The 25,864-nt window shown below is 35.8% G+C and overlaps 1 protein-coding gene across 1 annotated transcript in view; it reads left to right on the top strand.

Moving 5' to 3' along the window:
* The window catches only part of MEGF9 (multiple EGF like domains 9), an 85,411-nt gene extending 61,967 nt beyond the window's left edge, over positions 1-23,444 (top strand). The window contains 4 exon segments of the mRNA XM_006091089.3: positions 10,480-10,619; positions 15,995-16,138; positions 16,676-16,945; positions 18,745-23,444. Of these exon segments, the coding sequence (XP_006091151.1) occupies positions 10,480-10,619; positions 15,995-16,138; positions 16,676-16,945; positions 18,745-19,196 (1,006 nt within the window). The 3' untranslated portion in view covers positions 19,197-23,444.
* Positions 23,445-25,864: the final 2,420 nt, after the last annotated feature.

The raw sequence follows: 25,864 nt of genomic DNA, 5'->3' as shown, positions 1-25,864 counted from the left end.
TCTATGAGTCAATCTTCCTCTCATGCTAAGTATTAAGGGAACGTGATTCTGATTAGTTCACTGAGATTGTCGTTTGCCACTCCTTCATAAAATTGCTGGGTTGAGGCCTGGGTTGAACAACCTGACAGATGCTGCTTGCTCACTATTCTGATGAAGTTTTTATTGGTCCAGAATCATTGGCAGCAACAATTCTTTAAGGGAGGATAAATCCACTCCCTTAATGCCAGTTCTTTAAAAAAAAAAATGCTCTAAATTGGGACTCCAAAGTTATAGATCTTAACAATCATCTCCTTCAGTTTTATACATACAGCCACATCCCACTGTCCAAGCCAGCTCCAAGAGTACTGGTCGAGGACATTTTATAGAATATTTTACCTAACAAATTCCTAACCCCCCTTCTTCCAGTATTCAAAAGGTCTCATTAAACCCTTCTCTATGAACAGTGGGGCTTGTTCACTATATCTTCTATATATATAAAAGCTTAAGCAACCGAACGACCAAATGACCAGGCGACAAGTCAACAGATCGCTATGACGCACACTGACCACCAAGGGGCAGATGCTCAACACAGGAGCTGTCCCCTGGTGGTCAGTGCGCTCCCACAGCCAACCTCATGTGGCCAGCCAACCTCCTGTGGTCTCTCCCCCTTGCCGGCCAGCCCTATAGGCCCGAATCACTGGCCAAGCCGAGGGACCCCACCCATGCACAAATTCTTGCACCGGGCCTCTAGTACTTACATAGCTAAGGGAAACCTAACTTAAATGATTCTTCACCCAGTCAGGAAGACCTACTTCCAGGTTTTTTTCTATCCCTGCCCAAATGGCAAAGCCATTATAAACTTCTCTTGCTAAAAAAGAAAGAAACTACAAATTTAATCTCAAGTTAAATATCTCTCCGCTAGGACATTTTACTACACTTAAAAGTTTTTAAAATCTTGCCGAAACCGGTTTGGCTCAGTGGATAGAGCGTCGGTGTGCGCACTGAAGGGTCCCAGGTTCGATTCCGGTCAAGGGCACGTACCTTGGTTGCGGGCACATCCCCAGTGGGGGATGTGCAGGAGGCAGCTGATCGATGTTTCTAACTCTCTATCTCTCTCCCTTCCTCTCTGTAAAAAATCAATAAAATATATTTAAAAAAAAATCTTACAAACACATAGTGTTTTTCTGATCTGTAGTTTGACTTCCTTCTAAGATGAAAATGTCACACAACGTGGTCAATACACTAACATTACTACTACCACTATCTAGTCCAGAATGAACAGCATTAAACATTTATTGAATGTTTATTATGTACCAGACTAAATGCTTTATATGTACTTATCTTTTTTAAAAAATATATTTTATTGATTTTTTACAGAGAGGAAGGGAGAGGGATAGAGAGTTAGAAACATCGATGAGAGAGAAACATCGATCAGCTGCCTCCTGCACACCCCCTACTGGGGATGTGCCCGCAACTAAGGTAGATGCCCCTGACCGGAATCGAACCTGGGACCTTTCAGTCCGCAGGCCGACGCTCTATCCACTGAGCCAAACCGGTTAGGGCTATATGTACTATCTTATAAGAATAAAATAGCAACTGATTGAAGTGATATTATTTTACAGATGAAGAAACTGAGACTTCAATAATTTGCCCCCCAACAGACTAGTAAGTGGCAGAAAGAGGCTCAAACCAACGCCTGTCTGACTAGACTGCCTTCAGTAGATCCTAGGGTTTATTAATTAAGTGGCTGAACCTCTACTTATTTTCTAAATAAGCATGATAACCATACTAAGTTTAGGTCTCATATAGACAGATTCCTAACATGAAAAATTCTCATTTGCATGATCAAGATAATAACATAATCAGTAATAAATTATATAGTTATCATATAATCCCTAATAAGATGCAATGAGAAGGGCACATTATCTCTGTCATATTCTTCCTCAATATAACCTCAGTCTAATTGTGACAGGACATCAAAGAAACTCAAATTGGTAAACATTTTACAAAATATCTGACCAGTACTCTTCAAAAGCTTCATCATAAGAGACAAGGAAAGCTGAGAAGCTGTCAGATTGGAGGCTAAGGAGACAAGGCAAGCAAATATAAGGTGATATGCTGATTGGATCATGGAATAGAAAAAGGACAGTAGTATAAAAATTAGATTAAATATAATAGTCTATAGTTTAGTTAATAGTATTAAAAATTATAGCACTGTTAATAATTTTTAGTTTTGATGAATATGCCATGTTTATATGATAAGTTAACGTAAGCAAAAGTTGGGTGAAGGATATACAACTGCCTGTACTATCTTTACAACTTTTCTTTAAATCTAGTATTATTTCTAAATAAAAAGTTAATAGAATTGTTATTTGGAGCAGTTAGTCAAGGGAATATGGATAATATTACTATATTCTTATGAGGATGAAGTTGTTTCTGGATAATTCTTGGCCTGAGGTCCAGAAGAGGAATCAGGATAAGGAAATACACTTATTCTGGTGGCATAGATATCTGCCATTTTAGATGTATGACATTGTGATTAGAATATTCAATCAAATTCACAGCCTATTTTAATGTTTTAAATATCTTTTTTCTCTAAAGTTTTAAAAGAAGAGCTTCTCAAACTTATGTTAGACTTAGGCCTGAAATACAAGGATGCTTGTTGCCACAAAGAAGGCTTTGTCTTCTCCTGTGTCCCTTGAAAGAAAATTAAATCAGCATGACTTTTTCCATCTCAGATGGTTCTTTTCATAGCAAGAAATGTTTCCTAGAGGGTAGAAAGAGAAATATGGGACTATTCATCTTTTTTCTCCTTGGACTTGGTTTCCACTCAAAATATCTAAATTTTTTAATCCCAGAGAGAGATATATTTTAACTTGAAGTTTCTCTGGATTTCCTATGAAAAGGTACATAACTGCTTCAGCCATGATTACTTTGGCATTCAAAGTATATAGGACTAGGTTAAAAATTGTTAATTTCATTATTTTGGTTCTTTATGTATTAAGTGAATTCTCTGGTATTATTTATCTCGTATGCTTCAATAATTTGGGTTTTCCAAACTTGCACCTGTGTTTATAAATTCATTAGTTTCCAGGGAATGTTAATAACTACTTACAAAGTCATTTACAATTAACAGTATTCTTTTCTCCTGTACATTTTCTTATTTGGTTCTAACAGCAATCCCAAGAGGTAGATAAGGATGATTACCTATCAAATTAAAGATGAGAAATATTAATTGAAAGGTTACATAATGAGCCCAAGCTTGGATATTTATTAAATATCAGAGTGATGAGAAGAGTCAATTCAAGGTCTTCTGAAACCACATCCCATGTTCTTTCTGTTACATTAAATTCCCATGGTTTTCATTTCTGGGTTAGTATATGCTCCTATGCTCAAGATCAGAAGTTCTTAACCTAAGAGGAGGGAAGCATGTGAAATGTAATGGTGAATATGTACATATTTCTGTGGAGGCGGTCTGTAACATATAATAACATTCAATAGATTCTCATAGAGATCTGAGATACCATCAAGTTTAAGAAGTTTTATTTTTAAATATATAAGTTTTGTGCTATGTATTTTATTTATAACTCCATAGTATGAACTCAGTAAATGTTAATAGTGCCTTCTGACCATTCCACCACCTAAGGGTTCAGAACTCAAAGGCATAGGACTTGGGTTTAAAGGACTTGGTCCTCAACACTGTCAGTATAAACATTTTGTTTTTGTTTGCTCTTCTGGAAACTAAGCCACCCCTTATGCTGTCATTTCTGTGAAAAAATGAGTTCTAAATTCTACGCACTCTGAGTTAATTTTTGTGACATAGCATGTATACAAATCAAGTATTAATAATTACCGTTTCACTAAGAGAAACTTTTGCAATGGTTACAAAAGAATAAAAATGTTAACATATTTGAGAAGCATCTTCTTTTCAAGAAGATTATACTGGACTTCAAGCTTTTTCTCTTTCCAAAATGAACTTTTGAAATGCAGAAATCTCGAATCAAATAATGGAGTAATCGTGTGGGTTTGAGAATTCTTATGGCTGTATTTCTTCCATAAAAAAAGAAAAAACACTTATGGAAGTAAGAAATAACTTTCCTAGTTAAATTAACTAAATCTTCCCAAGTTGTGGTTTGGGAAATATGACACTTTTTATTTTTCTTTGCCATTAAGTTTTACTTCTGATTTTTTAAGTAAACGTTTAAATTTGATTTTGGTAAGATCAGCTATCAAAAAATATTTTTGTACTTAGGTAATATCCTTTTTGAGTATTGAGACTTTCTGTCTGAATATGGATTTCCTCTAAACATATTTTAGACTATTTGCTTTAAAAAATATAAGGAATGTTTAGCATAATGGCCCAATGTTTTCAACTAATAAAGCTATCCTTTTTCCCCCTCCAGAAAAGGAGCTTTGCTCATTGCACAATGGTCTTTTCCATGATTGTAGATAGAAGAACACTAAGTGCAGATAGTCTTTTGCCAAAATGTTTAATTATTGAGTTTATTTCATAACAAAAGAGGAAAAATTATTTCTTTCATTACCTTTATAATATGACACAGACATGAAATTAAGAATTTATTTTCTGATGTAAAAGCTTTTTCTGGTTAGAAAAATGTTTTCTAGCTGTCTTTTTTTTTTTAAAAAAAACTTATTGATTTGAGAGAGAGAGGAAAAGGAAGAGAGAGAGAGAAACATGGATGTGAGAGTGAAACATCGATCGGTTGCCTCCCATTTGTGCCCCTATTGGGGATTGAACCTGCAACCTAGGTATGTGCCCTGATGGGGAATCAAACCTACCACCTATTGGTGTACAGGACTATGCTCCAACCAACTGAGCCACCCAACCAGAGTTAGCTCTCTGTTAATATTATTTTTAAATTATTGAGAGCGCTTGTAATCCACAATTTACTGATAATTTCAGCCTCTAATTTCAGTAATTTAATACTTTCAGTCTCTCCCTAAACTAAATTTACTTATTTATTTAAAAAGAGGGAGAAAATAATTGATGCATTTGATTATCTATTTTTTCTATTTCTCGTTCTTTGTCAGACTGCCAATATGTAAACTGTCTGAGGAAGGAGGAAAGAGGAAAAGCAAAGCTTCTTAATAAATTAATTTCCCCTAATTAGAACTGTATATTTGGTTATTTTGTGACTGCTTGAGTTAAAATTAATAACATGATAGCTAAAGGAATGCCATACATACATTTTATAGCTTGTAAATATTAGGAAGAAAATAGACAATGTTTTTTTATAACAAAACATGCCAAGACATATGACAATTTAAAAAAAAAGTTAAATCATTTAGCTAGTTGGTACAAAAGCACATCAGGTCTCCCTGGCTTGGTCCTGCCTAATGTAGGAGTTGCTGATCCTTGCCCTTCTCAATTTTTAATTCTCTTCCCCAAAACCTTTTCTACCATGTGTTCAATAATATGCTTTCTTTTCCTACCCACATTGGCTTCAATCTAGTAATTACCATATAAATTCTTTCAATTTTTCTAAGTTTGTTAACAGAATTTGAAAAGTAAATAACTTAGTCTGTCTATTTTTGCCTACTAGAGATCCAACCCATTCTCCTCACAATTCTCAGGAAAAAAATTCAAGCTCTAGGACATTGTTATTATCCTCATATTCCTTTCATTTTTTATAGTACTGATTATGTGCCAGACATATGCAATATGCAATCGTCAATTCTCACATAATCATACAGAGTTTGGTATAATTGCCTTCATTTTACAAATGAGAATGCTGAATCCAAGATGGAATAAATACTTGGTCCCAGCTAGTTACTAGCAGAACTGAAATTTGCTCTCCCTATCTCCTTAGGCTATGAATTTTCCATAGACCCTGATACCTCCTTTCCTGTGTCCCACCCTTCCCACCCTAGCCAGTGTGATGATAAAACAATGGAAATTCTGAAGATTCTCCACCCATTCATCTTAAACAAAACAAAACCTTTAAAAGGGCATTTTGGTTAATGCTTGTATGATATAAATATGTACTCTATCTTGAGATGATACACCATTGAATTTCCTTTTTAAATATTAATAATTTCATTTCAGAAAACATTACTTGTTTACATATTAAGAAATAATTTTTAAGTGTTCAAACCTTGTAATAGTTGCTCATACCTATCACTGTGATAAAGTCTCTAAGCACTTACACCATAAGAAAATCTGAGAATTCCATTTGGGATAGTGTAAGATATGTGTAGTATATTTGTAGTTATACTTAGTGCAGCTTAGTTCCACAATGCTTGTGCTTACTTTATAATTAATTATATATATATTCTTTTTTTCTGATATAATTCTCTATACCATGTTATACTTTACTAGCAGATAACTCATATCTATAAAGAGTGACATCAGATGAGCAATTCTATCTTAAATTCTTTGTTAGTTTATTTCAGTAGTATAGATTTCTGACTTCTATTCAAATTCCAGTTTGCTCTTATTTTCTAGGTATGAATATGTGAGTCTTTGGTTCTTTCATTTCAAACCTATGGATAAGCATAAGTGGTTTGTTAACAGACCCACTTTTTTTTCTTCTTTGCATTTATACCATTGACCTTTGCTTCAAAAAGCATTCAGCAGTTTTTAACAGAGGGATACCATGAAAGGGGGTGTTGTAAAGGCTTTATTCTATAAAAGAAGTCACACAGGGAAAGCTTTATATTTGCTGAGTGATTTAATTCTTATACATGCAGAGCTTGGCCATGGGCCATGAGTAGCATGGTGGAAAAGCCTACTAGAGCAGCCTCACAATTAAACTTCCCCACTCCATTCTGTATATTTTTTAAAAAAGAGAGAAAAAAGCATCTCCTTTCCTGTTGTTCTGAAATCTACCCAAGAAAAGTGAAGCATAGTGTCTAGACTAGTTAACTGCTTTATCAAGATTCTTAAAGCCATTCATGGATTTTTAAAAAAATCATCAGCTAAGGAGCATATACTCCAGGGAGAAAGATGCCTACTTAAATTAGTCTTCCGAGTGCCCAGAGCAGAACTACAAAAGGAAAATCCACTTAAAAGAATAGCATCTGCTTTGAGAACACTGGCTGTACCTTATAGTAGTAATATATTATTAATTAACAATAATATTAATTAATTATTAATATATTATTAGGTATTCTAAGAATAAAACCTTTTTCTTATAGGTGGTGGATTGGGCAAACACTGTCATTAAAAATAACTATTCTTCTATATACTGAATAATCTAATATCTGTAGAGAAATGAGAAGCAAGCTTATTTTAGTTAATCTTTTAAAAGCTTTGGAATTTGGCTAGTGAACTAGTGAACTGTTGTTAGCCATTCTCTGAAAGGTACATTATATCCTTTATAATTTTCTGACAATATAGCGAGACTTAAGTTGACTGGTTGCTTCTTGTTGAGTCAGAAGATATTCCTGAAGTTCATTTTGATGAACACACATTTATGTTACTAGATCTTTAAGTAACTTGGGATAGTTTTGTGTGAGACTGTATCTATATCTATATCTATATCTATATCTATATCTATATCTACACACATACATATATATAGTGGGGGGTGTTTCTTTTCTCTTTAAATTTTTTGAAAAGTTACTTAAGAGACATGGTTGTTAATAATCAATTTCTATAGTACTTTAAAAACAATGCTCATCTTCTATACTATGATCAGTACAAATTTTAATTAATTTTAATTAAGCTTTAACTAAGCATCACAATTTTGGGGATTTATCTTCTGAGAACCTTGGACTTTGCTAGGCAGTTTCTCTTCAAGCATTAAGACCTCTTAGCTTTTGTTTAGGAAGTCCTAAAATTCACTGGCAGTGAGAAAAGAGATGGAGGTTTATCCTGGGTAAGGTAGAAACAGCTCACTGGGATTAGAACTTAAATAAATGGTGAATTGTGGTGCTTGGAATCTACATAATGAAGCTTGATAATCAAGGGGTGTCAAGTTGCTTGGCAGGCAAATTTCTTGTAGAAATTTAGAGTCAAACTTAGGGAAGGATAAGTAGCATGGTATGGGGGATAGTCTATCTTCGTATAAATAATTGCTAGGTGTGGACAATAATTTTAAATTGTCTGCATTTCCTCAATAGTAAGATGAGGATTATGACCTTCACCTAGTAGAGTTATTTTGAGGATTAGAGAGAATATATAATTGACATAGTCCCTCAATGAACGATGGCTCATTGTTTTTATCATCATCATAATCATCACGCCTGCTTTCAGATGCTTCCATTTTACATTTTCTGTAAATTATTTGTTAGTCAAGAAATTGAATAACCAATCCAATATACTAGGCAGCTTTAAGATAGAAAAATGTTGATAGGTTACTTCTCAGGATACAAGACTTTAAGATCTGTTATAAATAGAAGCCTGGCTTTCTTTCCCTTCTGGACTGGTTTTGTTTGAGGAAAACCCTAAAAAACATTCCATGTAGATCTGTTTTTCAACTCCTTTTTGGAAGCCAGGTTACTTCTCAGGATACAAGACTTTAAGATCTGTTATAAATAGAAGCCTGGCTTTCTTTCCCTTCTGGACTGGTTTTGTTTGAGGCTTTACTTCCATTCTGCAAAGTTTAACCCAAAGTTCCAATAACTCTCAAATTTAGAACTTCTGTTTTTACTACAGAAATAGGAATATAAAATGATAATTCTTAGGTTTGTATGCTACAAGTAGAATACACAGAGTTGAAAGTTGCTTTACTTCGAACTAAAACTAACAACACCATGGGACTCATTATTAGGAGCTGAGAACTTCTGTTTTTACTACAGAAATAGGAATATGGGAAATAGTAGGGGATTACTTTAACTGATGATAAGTGTAAGTACTGACAATCTGAGCTTGGGCTCCTGAACTAAAACTAACAACACCATGGGACTCATTATTAGGAGCTGAATTTCTAAAAAAATTATATTGAGAAGCAGTTCTACCTTGGATTGTCTCCCATTCAATATCACTGGTGCCAAAATCTACTCAGATGCAGCCTAAAAATTTGAGATACAGAATGAGCACATAACGAAGGGTTATACTGTTGGAAAAAAGGGAAGAATCTTAGCTGTTCTGAAGGGTAACTACTGTAGCCCTTCACCTTTTTCCCTTCCAGTACTTAGCTCTAAAATTCAGTTTGTGTATTTATTGTCCATTTATTTGTCAAGTATATATTAGGTGCCTACAACAAACTAGGTACTGTACTAGACTCTGAGGATATTAAGATGGCTAAGTACAGTCCCTGGACTCAGAAAACTTACCAAGTAAGATGTATGAAATGAAAATAGTTATAGTATACTATCCATAGGCTTGTGCTATGTCTTGAGGATAATAAAAAAAAACCCTGCATGATACAGTCTTTGCCTCAGGTCTTTAACAATGTAATTAGAGAAACAAGATTATATATATATATATATATATATATATATATATATATATATATATATATATAAAAATGAATATAGAACAGACCATAGTTAAGGTTAACATTTATGGTGCAGAGAATGTGAAGTCAGGAAGCCAAAAGATCTCTTTGGAGAAAAGTTGCATAGAAAAAGATGAGCCTGATAGCAGGAAATTTTTGAGAGGTGGAGAAGGAAAGACATTCTAAGATAAATGTTTGTAGAGGAAATAACAATACCAAGAGATATTTTGAAAGAAAATTTGACATAAATTAGTGAAATATTGGATTTGAGTGAGTGATTGTAAGAACGAGAGGACTTGAAAATGACAGCAGAGGTTTAAGTTTCACTGATTGGAAAGAGGTGATATTAATGTAATGGTCATCTAAGAAAAAGTAAATAGATTAATAGGAAGAGTTGGGATACTAAATAAACTATTTTTCTTTAGATTTTTAGACCTTTGGGTTTGATAATCTATAATTTTTATATGGATTTAATCCAGAAAGTGATAGATGTCACCATATAGTCATTTTACATAACTGTGAATTCCAGTTAAATTACCAGATATATTTTAATATAGCCTGTACCTAAAGTAGAAAATTATATCAAGTTTTCAGCATCTAAATGGATATTAGTTGATACTTTCATTAAGATCCTGGTCTTCATATTCTTCATCCAGAAGCTAGGGTTGGGTGAAGGCTAGGTAGTTTTTCTTTTCATCTCCAGATTGGGCAGTGTGGATGCTGGTGGAACTGTGGAATGATTTAGGAATGAGATGTAGCAGTAGTATCAGTTCTATGCCCCAGTACTTAAATGAACAACGATTTCTAAGCTCTGGGACTTATATTCTTCATGGCTCCTTTATCATTTATTTTAAGCTACCTAAATATAGAGGATTAAGTTGTCACAAATTATTAGTATTAGTACTATGTTAATTGAATATTTATGGAAAAACATGTGGGGTACAGCCAAAAGTCATACTATTTAGAAGAGCCCTAAACACAAGGCCAATACTTCTAGTTGAAATAATTTTTACATTAAGATCCTCGTATGATGGGATATTAGCAACACAATTTTAAACTGATTTACTTTGCTTATTGTCTTTGCTTTTATTTGCAGTTCTGGGAAATGCCAGTGTAAAGTGGGTGTCACCGGCTCTGCATGTGATCGATGCCAAGATGGATATTATGGCTTTAGTAGGAGTGGCTGCTTGCCCTGCCAATGCAATAATCGATCTACCAGTTGTGATGCCCTCACAGGTACACACACTTTCCGTATCTTTTTTTAATCAGTCCATTGTTCTTTTTATTTTGAGGTCCTTCATCTATAGGTTGATTCTTTCTAAATAGTTTGTAAGGGTCTTTCTCCTTTAAGTGGGATGTATAGCAAGCCAAACTCCTGCAACAAAAACTTGAAAAAAAACCATACAAATAAATTTCAAAAATCTTATTGGTTGGAGAGCTGTGGAAACAAAGAGGATGATATGAACTAAAATTCCAGAAAGTGTAGAACTCTTTCTATGTGAGCTGATGATCATAGCCATTTCCTTTCCAGGGGACACTTGCTGATTCTGGGCAAAGGCTAAGGAACAGAGGTTAGCCCAAGCAAAGGAATGCTTTTTGAGGAAAGAGACACAAGAAGAGATTTTGGCAGTCATTTGGGGCTTGTGTGATGGATTGGAAACTAGAGGAGCTCTAAACACAAGGCCATTTTTCTCTTAGGACCTTAGCTGACTGTGTAGGAGATGGAAGGCTAGCCCAAAAGGTAGAAAGAAATCTCTCAGTCTTGTAGTGCTTAGAAGACAAAAATCTCTTTAAAGAGGACTGGCTACAACATATAGCCATCTCTCTCTCAAGACACTGCCAGATTTTGAAGGTGCGAGTAGGACCTGATGGGAAGTGCTGTATCTGTTGCAGTCTTCCAGGGTAGAGAAGACTCAGGCCTGTTAGGTTCTCAATTAAAAGTCTTAGAGGGCCACGACCAAGAATTGTGATGAACCATTGGTGAACTGACTTATACTGAGATTGTGGATCATCCTCAACCCATCTCAATTTCTGATTGGATTGGGAATCGAACTATGACCTCATAGTTCATGGGTCGACGCTCAACCAGTGAGCCACGCTGGCCGGACTCCTAGGCAGTCTAAGAACAAGAAAACCACATTTAGGCGAAGTATTAAAAAACTAAAGACAATGAATATTTCTGGTCTTTAATTTTGAAATCTTCTTTTCCCCAACAAAAATTCAGGATGCTTAGAATGGCCTTTCTAATACACCTCTATCCCCAACCCTGGACCCTTTACCTTAATAAATCATATCCTGCCTTCAGGCCTTTGGTTAAAGGTTACTGCATTAGAAAGCAGTTCCTGATGCTCCAGGATAAATGACAATTCCCATTTATACACACTTGTATTTTTTGATAGCACTTATCACAGTTCATAATTGTATATTTATATGTGATTATGAGTCACATATGGCTTAGTCACTACATTGTAAGTTCCACATCAGTTTTGTTCACCATTGTACACTATATTTAGCATGTAACTTGGCACATAGTAAGTACTCACTAACGTTTTTTAAAAATAAATGAACAAGTAAATGGAAATACATACAATACATGAGTTCCAATCCTGGGTAATGGCAGAAATGCTTTATCATACTGACTTGATTTAAATTGCTCCCTAGACCTTTTGCGGGACCAGGAAACAGTCCACATTGCTGGTTGTAACTTCTTATTTTCCTTGCAGCAATAAGCTAGCTGTCTTTAATGTTAAGTAAATTCCAACCTGTCCTTGCTCTGAAGATAATTTAAGGCAAAAGAAATCCTTTTCATGGTTATGATTTCTAAAAGCAGTTAGTAATAAGAGAAATAAATGATTTCTCTCTTTTGAAATATAATACAAATGGAATCCAATGTGAAGGATCGCCAATACTTGATTTAAAACTGTAAGCTTAATATAAAATTAGTCTTTCGTCTAAAATGAGATTTTTTTCCGGAGTGCTGTGTTATGGTTGCCCTCTTGTGGCCACTTATGATGTTTTCATAGTCTTTATTTTTCCTCACTCTAGTGTCTTTTTCTATACTTTGTGTTTTATATTGAAGTAGACTTTAACCTTTTTGTGATAAGATATATTGGGGGAAAATTTGGAAAGCAGTTTGACAATGTGTATCAGAAGTCTTAAAAATTCTTTCTTGATTCAGTAATTCTGTTTCTAGGAATCTATTCTAAGAAAATAATTCTAAATTCATAAAAAACTTTATGTTCAAAGATGTTCATCAAAGTGGTAGTTATAATTCTAAAAAATTAGACCATCCTATTTCTTTTTTAAAAAAATATATTTTATTGATTTTTTATTGAGAGGAAGGCAGAAGGATAGAGAGCTAGAGACATCGATGAGAGAGAAACTTCAGTCAGCTGCCTCCTGCACACCCCCCAATGGGGATGTGCCCGCAACCAAGGTACATGCCCTTGACCGGAATCAAACCTGGGACCCTTCAGTCTGCAGGCCGACGCTCTATCCACTGAGCCAAACCAGTTAGGGCAAGACCATCCTATTTCTAACAGGGAATGAAGCAAATTATGTTATCTAGGCAATACATGGTTAAGAGCACAGAAAGTGAAATCTACCTGTGCAAGTTTCTTAGCCTGTTTTTTTTTTTTTTTTAATCTAGAAATTTGGGATAATGACAGTAACTGCTTCATGGGTTGTGAAGATTCAATGCAATCCTATATAATAAAGAGCTAATATGCTAATTAGACCAAACAGCAGAACAACTGTCCAGACGACCTTCTGGACGAAGCCGGGGCTACGAGGGCTGGCCAAGGCAGCTGGGGCTTTGAGAGCTAAGCCCCTTGCACGAATTTCGTGCATCGGGCCTCTAGTATACTTATAAAACTCTTAATACGGTGCCTGGCTCATTATAAGCAATCAATAAATGGAAACTGTTATTATTCATTAAAATGTTTTAAAGAATGATATATAACAACATGAGAGTGAAAGAAGCAGGGTATAAAAATGACATGTGGGATACATTTAGATTATTTAAAAAGCAAAATCCAAACCTCTATATATGGAGATGTCAAGTAACCTTTCAAAATCTTACTAACACTGTTCTTTGGGTAATTATTCTGTCTTTCTATTCTATATTTTTCTAGATTTTCTTTATTGAGCACATGTTTTCCTTAAAATGGAGGTGGGGAGGGACTATTTTTTAAACTAGAACTTTCTGTTCATATTATGTGCTTTTTAAGAATTCAGCTCTTTCATGTATTCATAGTGTTCCATGGCAGCTTGACTGAGTTGAACACTCCTTCACTCCTCAATGACTTTCTTCACTTTAGGATATCACACTTTTCGGGCTCTTTTTCCCCATCCGCAGTTGGCTCTGCTACATCTTCCTCTGTTCCACTGTAAGCACTGGAGTGCCTCAGAGCTCAGCCCTTGGCATTCTTATCTTTTCCATTTATATGCTCTCTAAATGATCTCATTCAGTCCCCTGGATTTAATTTAAATGTCATCTACACATGTGCTGATGACCAGATTTACATTTCTTCCTTGATCTTCACACTCAAAGATCTAACAATACTTTTGACATTTCTACTTGAAGGCTTTAATTGGCATCATAATCCTAACAAATCCAAAAAAAATCTCTATTTTACCCTATAAGTCAATCTGCTTTACTCTTAGTGTTTTTCATTTTGGTGACTGGCACCATTCACCCAGTTGCTGAGTCCAAAAGCCTAGGAGTTATATTTTATTTATTTCTTTTCCTACTGCAAATATCCAATCCATCAGCAAGTTCTCTTAGCTTGACATTCAACATAAAACCCAGAGTCTGACCACTGTTCATGATCACTGCCGTCATCCTTGTCTAAGCCACTGTCCTCTCTCTGAACTACTTTGACACGCATCTGATCTCTGCCTCTTCTTCTGTTCTCTCATCCCCTAACCCTCACCCTACCACAGTCCAGTCTCCACCTAACAACCAGATAATGTCATTCCCATGCTTAAGGCCTCTTGGAATAAAATTCAAACATGTAACAGACACGCCCTCTTCAATCCAGGGGTGCTGTCTGTAAGGTGGGAGACACCATTCCCTGATTTGGGGCGGGGTCGGTTCCCAGAGTAGCCCCTGGGAGGGGTCCCCCCCCCACACACACACCGCCAAAGGGAGGATGGGGGCGCGCGCGCAAAAAAAAAAGAAAAAGCATACAACACCCAGGATTCCCAGGCGGTCTCGCATCCAAGTCCACGCCCGACCCTGCTTAGTTTCCGAGATCAGACGAGATTGGGAGCTTTCAGAGTGGTATGGACGTAGATGCTAGAGGAGGCCTCCGGGAGCCCCAAGAACCCGCTCAGCCCTTGGCCACCTCGCTGACCTGGTGCTCCGTGACTTAACAGGGGGCCCCGTCTTTCTCTTTGACCTTATCTCTCGGTACTCTCTTTCTTGTTCATATAAGCTTGGCCTTCTTTCTGTTTGACAGGTTAAAGTTTGCCTTCTGCCCTGTAGACATGATCAGTACTTGCTATATTTTTGACAGGTTTATATATAAACTATGAAATGGTGAAATAAATGAGGAAAAGTCTTTTTGCATGTGGCAATGTATGTTTTCAAAATTTTGTCTCTGAGTTTAGTGAGAAAGCAACCATCTCTCCTAATGACAATAACAATAAAAATAATCAAAGTTGAAGAAGTTCAGCCCGGCTGGCATGGCTCAGTCAGTGGTTGAGCATCGACCCATGAACCAGGAGGTCATGGTTCAATTCCTGGTCAGGGCACATGACCTGGTTTTGGGCTCCATCCCTGGTGGGGAGCATGCAGGAGGCAGCTGATCGATGATTCTTATCATTGATGTTTCTGTCTCTCTTTCCCTCTCCCTTCCTCTCTCTGAAAGCAATAAAAACACTTAAACAAAAAAAGTAAGTACTCTCCTTCCATATATATTATTCTGCAATTTGCTTTTTCAATCGACATTATTTTTAAGATTTATTCATGTTCATAACATATAGGTTTAGTTCACTTATTTAATTCAGTATCCCAGTGATTCAAATAGTATAGTTTTATCTATTTTCTTTCAATGATTTTTAGATTGTTTTTATTTTTTCTTTATAAATAGCTAGCCTACTTTCAGTATGTAGTTAATCAACAGGGGCTTATTGCAGTGATGGCGAACCTATGACACGCGTATCAGAGGTGACACGCGAACTCATTTTTTGGTTGATTTTTCTTTGTTAAATGGCATTTAAATATATAAAATAAATATCAAAAATATAAGTCTTTGTTTTACTATGGTTGCAAATATCAAAAATTTCTATATGTGACACGGCACCAGAGTTAAGTGAGGGTTTTTCAAAATGCTGACATGCCGAGCTCAAAAGGTTCGCCATCACTGGCTTATTGCAACTCTCATCACCTTTCCCTAAAGAGTTTACAATCTGGTAGGGGGCAGCAAACTTGCACACCTGGCCAATGTAGAAGTAAGATGGGGTAGAAACTGAACTCTGTCCAATCTCTATTGGATAACTTTTTCTTGTTATCTCTTGAGATATTTTGGTTGCAGGTATGATTTATATAAAGTTACTGTGCTATCAGAGTAAATCTTTAACTTCTTAAAATAATTTACTTTTTTTAGGTGCTTGTTTAAACTGCCGGGGAAATAGCAAAGGGGACCACTGTGAAGAATGCAGAGAAGGATTTTACCAGAGTCCCAATGCCACTAAAGGATGTTTTCGCTGCCCTTGTTCAGCAGTGACATCTACAGGCAGTTGTATCATAGGTAAGGCCTTTCTCTAAATCTTTATTTTTAGAAGCAAAAAGAGTGAATCAGTTATCAATAGGTATAAAATATGCTCATAAAGTTCTGGGTGCTGCAGGTGAAAGGGAGTTATAAAAACAGCAAAAATTTCCTTTCAAGGAATTTGCAGTCAAATCCAAATACATATGTGAAATGAGACTTGAGAGAGGGATGAGGAAGTTTTTGTTAAAAGCATATTTTATTTAATCTGTCATGACTAAAGAGGAAGGGATAAAAAAAATTGAGTGCCTATTCACTGTAATTATTTAGATTTCTTATGTAAGCATATTTCTTTTGTTCTCTATTAAATGGGTTCTCTGTGGCCCCATCATTCTCACAATAAATTGGACAATTAATAAATAATTGTGTAGATTTTTAGTTTGATTCCATGTGTCTCTTAAGTTTGAGAGGAGGTAGTAGGGAAAGCTTATAACCCGTTTTGAGAACTAGTAATTGTTTTGCATTTTCAATTGGAGCTTGAGACTGGACTAAATTATTTTGGTGTTCTCTCTGTTTTAGAATTGGGTGAATTGGAACCTAAATGTGTCCAGTGTAAAGAGGGTTACACAGGCCAGAACTGCAATAAATGTGAAAATGGCTATTACAATTATGACAGCATCTGTATGAAGTGCCAATGTCATGGCCACGTGGACCCAATTAAAACTCCAAAGATTTGCAAGCCCGAGAATGGAGAGTGCATCAACTGCCTCCATAACACCACTGGGTTTTTGTGTGAGAACTGCCTAGAAGGTTATGTTCGAGACCTGGAAGAAAATTGCATCAAGAAAGGTAAACTTCACCTAAAGTTGTAAATTTAATATCTAAGCCTAGCATTGAAAATTTCAGGACAGCTACCTTTTGCTTTATAAAACCTTCTAATCCCACAAGAGGAGTTTTCTGGAAATAGATTTTGATAGATATTTGCCTAAAGAGAATTCCTTCCATTCCTGCTGCTCTCCTGATACTCCAAAATCAACTCCAGAAATTTGAGGACCAAGACCAAGTCATTGCAGTGTTTTCACATTTTCTATTCATCTACTTTTATTTTTATGTTAATAATTTAAAAGTCCAATCATTTTTTTTTATCCTTTGCTTCCTGTATTCTCATCACCTCCAGTGATCAACAAAGGTCTTTTTAAATAGGGACCTCTAATCTGGTTAGAAGTTCCAGCTGAGAAAAATGAGTTTGTTTTAGCATCTATCCTAACTTTGGGCCTAAGTTTTCCCATGTGTAATGGAGGAAATAGTAATAATATTCCTTTTGATTTTTAAAAGAAAAGGTTACTCAAGTGGCAAAATGTTTCTTATAGGGAGGTTCAGGAAGGTTTAGATACAAATTAATGATTAGAAATTCAGGATGAGTTAAGAATATTTAGTCTTTACTACGTCACAGAGAGATTAGACCACGTTCTTCTACAAACTACCCTTTGATATTCTGACAGATGTTGAATATTGGGCTGATGGACACATAGCCTGTGGCAAGGGTTGTCCTTCTGCCATTTTCTTGATATCCTTATTCTCTTGTGATCCAGGCTATGAAACTCAGATTGAACCTCAGCACTAGCCTGGAGATCCTGTCACTCATTTCTCTTTCCCACTTGGAGGCATACCTTGTCTACAGTTAGCTGTCAGGACTGTGGTGATTAGTTATTAAATAATGTAAAACATGCCTCTTTTTAGGATAAATTGATGTGGATGATTATGGTGATGAATTATAAAGATAAAAGTAATTATTTTGTTGAATGACTACTATGTGCCAAGCACTGTAAACATTAAAAAATAACAATGTTATATAGTATGTTATCTCATTTAATCTTTCCCAATAACTTTGCAAAGTAGATATTATTATTCCCATTTATAGATAAGGAATCTCAGTTTTAAAAAGATTAACTGACTTACCTATAACCACACACTTCTACTTAATTCTAGAGCCTTTGGTATTTCCACTGAGCTATACTGCATTAGAAGTACAAAGTGTAGTATGTTAATTATAAAATAGCTAAAATCTACACAAGAAAGAATTACTACACATGAAATTAAAGGAAGTTTCTTTTTTCTCTTGAGTGACATTAACTTTGGACATTTAAATTGTGTTATTCAGAAGTAACTAGAAATACAGTTTTTCCCCCCATTTCGTTTTTGTTTCCTTTGAACAGAAGTTTGCCCTTATGAAATGCCATCACACATGCTGAACTTATTGTAGTTCAAATGATTGTCATCTATCCCTGTCACTTTTAACCAAGTGATTTAGAACTCAGTAGTGACATATTTACTGTCTTTGTAGGAATTTGTATGAATCTATCCAAGAGTAAAGAAAGATGGAAAATTCCAACATTAGAATTTCCCCAAAGATTTTAATATAGATATTATACATTTTAAATATTAGCCATGCATATAATAATCAAGCTTTCTAAATCTTGATTCTTTTCAGTATATTTCTCTAAAAGTTATTTTTAACTTGCATGACCTTAAAGAAGACTATCATGTCAACATGCCATATCAACTTCCACTCCCATGTATTTCTTTTATTGTTTCTTAAAACTAGATAATTTTGTCTTTTACATTTCATTCTCTGTTTTTATTTTCAGAAGTTATTGTTCCAACACCTGAAGGTTCTACCATTTTGGTTTCCAATGCCTCTTTGACCACATCAGTGCCCACCCCTGTTATAAATAGTACATTTACCCCCACCACCTTGCAAACTATCTTTTCAGTAAGCTCTGCTGAAAACAGCACGTCAGCTTTAGCTGATGTTTCATGGACCCAATTTAACATCATCATTTTGACTGTCATCATCATTGTGGTGGTGCTGCTGATGGGATTTGTGGGGGCTGTATATATGTACAGGGAGTACCAAAACCGGAAACTCAATGCCCCCTTTTGGACCATCGAGCTGAAAGAAGACAATATCAGTTTCAGCAGCTACCATGACAGCATTCCCAATGCAGACGTGTCAGGATTGTTGGAAGATGATGGCAATGAAGTGGCTCCCAATGGGCAACTGACTCTGACAACATCCATGCATAATTACAAAGCCTAAGGAGCTAGACCTGTTCTCCTGAATTGTTAGACCACAGTGCTCACTAAGACAGCATCAGCCCCTGGGCATGACAAAGCCTGGGTAGAGTTTGCTGAGAAAGCAAAGGCATATAGTGCATCGAAGTCTTCAGGTACAAATTCATAATGCACTTAGCCTATTACTTTTAGTTTACTTTGAAGATTTGAAGCAGTCACTGTCAATAAGGACTTGAAGTAAAGTATATTTTTGTACAAACCACATGGGAGTATAGAAAGGCTGAATCCCATAGTGCAGCCCTAATTGCATTGACCTCCAGATAGACTCTTGGGGAGTGTTCACTCAACCAGCGGAAACAGGATGATGGATGTGGAGGGGGAGAGGACTACTGGAAGACTTCATCTCCATTCCTGAAACACTTTTTTTAAAAGGAGGTTCAGGGACGATATTCATTTACTGTACTAAAAGACATCATTGAGGAAAAGCTAATGTCTGGGCTGTATCACAATAAACAATCTTGATTGTTTCTAAAATAGGAGCAGAAAAGTCCCAACAAGGTCTTTAGAAGGGTTTTATTTTTCCTTCCAGAATTCTTGCTCAATGATAGGATTAAGGCACAAGATAAGTTTCTAATGGTACAGAGAGGAAGGCAGTATCTGGGAGCAGGGAACTGATAGTCCTCCTTAAGGTCTCAGTGTAAATGATGAATTATCTAAAAATAAGGAATATTCCTGCCTCTAGAGAAATAAGGTGTATATATTTAATGTAGCATATCTGGTCAACATTGTATTTGTATCTATTTGTAAAAAAATCATGTCATATTTTATCATCTAGAATGTATTTGTACAGCAGTTAATGGCGTTGTAAAAAGGAAATATGGGGATTGGTTAAAATAATGTAAAATAGGTGGCAATATTGCTAGAGCTGGGACTCTGGTGAGCATCAGTCATTCTTATTCCCTCTATGGACATCGTTGAAATTTATAAAAGGTTGAATGTTTCTAATCTTTCTTTCCCTTTCTCACTCTAAACATAGAATTATGTGTTCTTTGACTTACAGATTCAAGCAATAGATTTTGAAGTCAGTGATTGTTAGCTGGAACACAGGCTGTACTCTCCAAGCTACAAACCTAATTAGACATTAGCCACTCTATATTTTATATAGATTAATGTGGAACATAGCCTCATTAAAATGCTTTTTAATGTAAAATATAGTTTTCCAAAGGAATTATAAATATTTTAGTTCCAAAAGAAAAGCCATCGTATTACTTGGCGTCCCATTTTCATGCCTGTGAAATATTTATATTTATCTTCCCCAGCTCAAAAAAAAAATCTCCTACATTTGAACATAGCCTGTCACTCATATACCATGAGGAATGTACCATCTCTCTGTACATTTCTATCTTCTTGTCTAGGTGAGGGTAGTACTGTAGTTGAGTAGATATGGTTAGTCCTTATTTTTAGGGGCAGTTTTTTTCCAGAGGCCATCACTGTTGCTCTCATCTGTTATGATATAGGCAGATTGTGGATTAAAGTTAGAAAAAGCAGGCAGAAGATAACTATAGATATTTATTAAGCAGAACAGAAAATTGTCCAAGTGGTTAAAAAAGAGTAAAGACTTATTAGACTTAGGAAATCTAAGTTGACAACTTTGCCAGCTTCCCCAGAGGAAAACCTGGAATTTGGCCGTCCCTCTGTAGGACACCCACTGAGTAGTTCTCAGGGTTTGGAGATGATGCTTCGGAGGATGTAAAGGCAGATAATCTACTTCTGGTAACTTGAGGTGCTCTGGATATTTGGTCATTGCTCATGAGAGTAGAGATTATGTTATGTTACATTACATTAAAATAAGTTATTTCTATAGCCCTTTGCCATTTGCAAAGCATCTTTGCATATGTGTTTCTTTTGTTGTTCACAATAGCCCCCTGAGGAAGTAATTGCTGTCCCCATTTTATAGATGAGGTTAAATGTCTTGTTCGAGGCTACACACTATTTTGCTTGGAATTAGGACTCCTAAATTTGAAGCACATATTCTTTCAACTACATGCTGATGCAGAAATTGCCTAACCACAGACACAAGAAGGCTGGAAAGAAGAGTCCCATCTGTGAATGTTTCTAATTTTTTAAGTACAAGGTGCCATCCAGGGCCATACACCTATGAAGGACTTTGTGGAAAGAACACAGGAAGATTACTATCTGAAGCTAGTATTGGTGAGAAGAAAATAAAAATACCTGTTTGTGCTTCATTAAAGTGAATTAATCCTTCCAAACGGGGAGCGAAAACCTGCATTCCCAAGCAGTTGCCACACAATGTGTGTATAGACTGTGCACTGCACATTTGAAGGAATTTTGCAAAGTGCATACCTACCTGCCTTTCCCTGGATTACCACCCCTCAAAGCCAGGGATTAATGATGGTGAGAAATAAACATTTGAGAAACAGAAGTTACCCCAATAGAGAAAGGAGTGTTTATTGGGGTATGAACCAAAGCCAAACAGTCCAGATTCTGGCCATGTAGAGATTCCTTGAAACAGACCTTAGAAGGAATTGCAAAAACAAATCACAAAGAATGTTTACCTTTAAAACTTATGAACAGTCCTAGATCATGTTTTTAATGTTTCCCAATGGAATAAAATGAAGGACTTAAACATTTTTAAGTAATATTTCATGTCCCCTCTTTTTTCTGGTGGAAATAATTTTGCTTTAAAATTTAAGTCAATCATGAAGTGATCTACCACCAAAATCAGACTAGAAAACTAGCATGGAATGCATTACACAATATTCATTTCTCTAAAGGCATGATCCATCCTTTGAACTATGGCATTCAGCACGAGGATCCCATCAGTCCTTTAGAAAGACTAGTACCAGAAGAGTTTTTGTCTAGAGATTAGAAATGTGTTTATTTTCAAATAAGGCTAGTTGAATCTTATGGATAAATAACAGATACTGCTATTGAGTAATACTTTTATCTTCATTAATTCATTTTAACAAGCACTTAAACATTTCTGGCAGTTAGATGCTCTAAGTGTTGTTAAGTATGTTTGTCCTCCCTTATCCCCTCCCCTCCCCTCCCTCACCTCTATCCTCTAGCTCCCAGAGGTCTTTTATTAAGAATTTCTCCAGTTATAGAGAAAAATGATAATAAAAACTAAACCTCATTTATACTAAGGTCCTATGGACTTAATGTGTTACTCTTAGGGATACCTGAATTTTAAGAGAGGATAAAAGAGTAGACATGGAATGGGAGATTTGGGGAGAAGAGGATTTATAAAAGCATCAAATTATATGACTACTTTCTAGCCCAATATTCCCAAGAAAACTGACCATTAAAGCAACACTCGCTGACCCCCGTTTCATTTTGGTCAGATGAGTTGGTTATTTTGGAGGCAGAAAGTTACTTCTTCCTGACAACAGTACTTCCTCCTGACAGCCTCAATTGGGATTGGGTTATTAGATTATTTACCTTGGTCCTATACTTTTTTGTAGGACACGTGGGGAACATAACGCCACTTGTAATGAACATTACCTGGTTTGTACATTTTGAAGTATATGGATAGGAGTTGAATTTACGCATCTCAAGGAAAGCTCTCTGACAAAAGTTCAGAGAAGTAAAAAGCAACCCAATGTAACCTGTTAGAGTAAGGAAAGCATTTCTGGCCTCAACCATGAAGAAGCTTGGGTCTGTTATGATCTTGATAGTAAGGAGTTTGGGAGCTAAAATGAGTTTGGTGTGTGCAGGGGAGTAGTAATGGAAGATGAATGCAAGTTTTCTCTTTAACCCTGAGCCGTGACTATGCCAAGGGGAAAAGCAGGAAGAACATGCTGATTCATCTGAAGAAGTCAAATATCAAATGGACTACGGGTTATGGATCATTAAAATGTCAGTGGCTGAATGATGCTTTTTCAAAAGCAGTTGGGAATCTGTCCTACGCGCAGTAACTGCGACAGCAGCCCTGGAATGTGAGCCCAGGGCTCCAGATTTAAGTTAATGCAAAAACTAAACGATTTAAAGTTAAATTTTAATGCTAGGCACAAGCACTCTGTAATACATTAAATTTCAGCCCAAGCAATTAGGGAATGTTTCTGAAACATTAAACTTGTATTTATGTCACTAAAATTCTAACACAAATTTTAAAAATGTGTTCTCATATGTATGTTGTACTAGGCTTCATGATGCATTTCTAAATTTGTGTATGATTTGAATATATAAAAGAATTTATACAAGAGTGTTATTTAAAATTATTAAAAAATAAATGTATATAATTTGTACCTATTGTAGACTTGTTGTTTTACTTTTTTATGTGGTCAGTGGTTGGAAGTCCTTTGATATATGTCACAGATCATTTATTTTCAAACCATGTCATGAAAATCTTGAACCATTCACTTGTTAACTATGCTTTTTGTTTTAAGAATTTCTTTTAAAGAATGCTTCCATCTGGCGAGTGTTGCTCAGTGGTTGAGCTTTGACCTATGAACTAGGAGGTCACAGTTCGATACTCGGTCAGGGCACATGCCCGGGTTGGAGCTCAATTCCCAGTGTGGGACATACAGGAGGCAGCAGATCAAGGATTCTCTCTCATCCTTGATGTTTCTATCTCTCTCTCCCTCTCCCTTTCTCTCTGAAATCAAGAAAAGTATATATTTTTAAAAAGAATGTTTTCCACTTGGGAAAAAAGTGCCACATTGAAGAAAATTCTCCTCCTTAGAAAAAATCAAAACAACACACCCTGAGGGGGAAAACCCATATGTTAATGTATATTCTTGTTTGTGCTTTTTAAAAATTATATATATTTCAGAGAGGAAGGGAGAGGGGGAGAGAGATAGAAACATCAAGGATGAGACAGAATCATTGATTGGCTGCCTCCTTCACGCCCCCTACTGGGGATTGAGCCTCACCCTGGCATGTGCCATTCACTGGAATGGAACCCTGGGACTCTCCAGTCCGCAGGCCAACTCTCTATCCACTGACCCAAACTGGCTAGGGCTTGTTTGTGCTTTTGCTTGTCCCCTCAGATCCATTGGGATTTCCATGGAAATGTTAGAGGAAAAAAACTTGCTCCTTTTGGATTCCTTTTAGTATAAATTTGAAGGGCTACAACCATGTTCTGTGTGTTTATTAGATAACTGATAATGAGAGCACATCTTTTTATTATTTTAAAATACCCTTGGAGATCCTCTATTTTGATATAGTTTAGAGGTGTTTAATTGGATGCCATTTGGAGAACCAAGGGGGTATTTGAAAAAGAAGAAAAACTAAGGCCTTTCTTTGTGCTGACAGGTTTATAAACTTCAACTGGTTTATTCAACATCACTTGTTGATATTTAAACTTTATAACCCTGTTTTTCTTTTCTAGTCACACAGGAAAATGAGTTTTATTTATAATCCCATTTTATAATTTATACATAGGGTTCTATACATGTAGATATATGATGTACATGAATTGGGTGTTGTTTTAAGAAAACAGAATAAGCATGGCAGAAATCTAAGCAACTTAAAATTTCAAGAGAAAGTAAATCTATAAATTTACTGCAAGAGGAAAAACATTACTTTTATGGTATTATAGTCATACTTTTGATGAAAGTCTATCAGATAAAGATATTTACTAGATTGCATTGTCAAAATTGGTTGTATTCATTTTCCATAGGGATATAAAATTACACACGACTCACTATAATTCAATCAGTAACTTCAGAGTAACAGTTATGCTCAATCACAAATAGTTTAAGCTAAATTCAAAACAAAATATTTTTCATGAGATAGTATTAGGAGTGTTAATTGACAGGCTAAAAAGCATTCTCAGTGAATGTTTAAAAGTTATAATTTTACCTATGTTCGTTTTTCAAGATAAATTTATGAAGAAATTATTGTCATAATTATTGTACAGGCTTCCTAATACTTCTGCTAACCAAATGAAAGCCATCAAACAATGTTAAATTTAAAATGTGTTGCCAGTTTGTATTAATAGGTAAGTTTTAAACCTTGTATGTTGAACACCAAACTTCAGATAGCTGCAAGAAAAAAATAGGCAAAGTCTTCCCTTTGTATGTAGCAAGAGTAGGTTTGAGTAATAAAGGAAGTATTTGGGAGGAAATCTTCTTTTGTGGTTTCCTTTGTGTTGTTAGATCAGTTGCTAAAGTCTTATACATCAGTGTTGTTTTTCTTAGTCTCTATCCCAAATAAGGAAGAGCCTTAACCTCTCCTTATGTTCACTACCATTCTAACCCAACCATGTTAAAATTCATGTATAATTTCCTATATATGCTAGGTTATATAATGTCTCTGTCTTTGCTGGTGCTGTTTCTTCTATCTATAGCAGTGGTTCTCAACCTTCCTAATGCTGCGACCCTTTAATACAGTTCCTCATGTTGTGGTGACCCCCAACCATAAACTTATTTTTGTTGCTACTTCATAACTGTAATTTTGCTACTGTTATGAATCATAATGTAAATATCTGATATGCAGGATGTATTTTCATTGTTACAAATTGAACATAATTAAAGCATAGTGATTAATCACAAAACAATATGTAATTATATATATGTTTTCCGATGGTCTTAGGCGACCCCTGTGAAAGGGTCGTTCGACCTCCAAAGGGGTCGCGACCCACAGGTTGAGAACCACTGATCTATAGCATCCTAGAGCAAGCATGTCAAACTCGCGGCCGGCGGGCCACATGCCTCATTTATTTGGCTC

This window comes from Myotis lucifugus, unplaced genomic scaffold, assembly GCF_000147115.1.
Source record: "Myotis lucifugus unplaced genomic scaffold, Myoluc2.0 scaffold_87, whole genome shotgun sequence".
Taxonomy (NCBI): domain Eukaryota; kingdom Metazoa; phylum Chordata; class Mammalia; order Chiroptera; family Vespertilionidae; genus Myotis; species Myotis lucifugus.
This window is presented reverse-complemented; position numbering and strand designations above follow the sequence as displayed.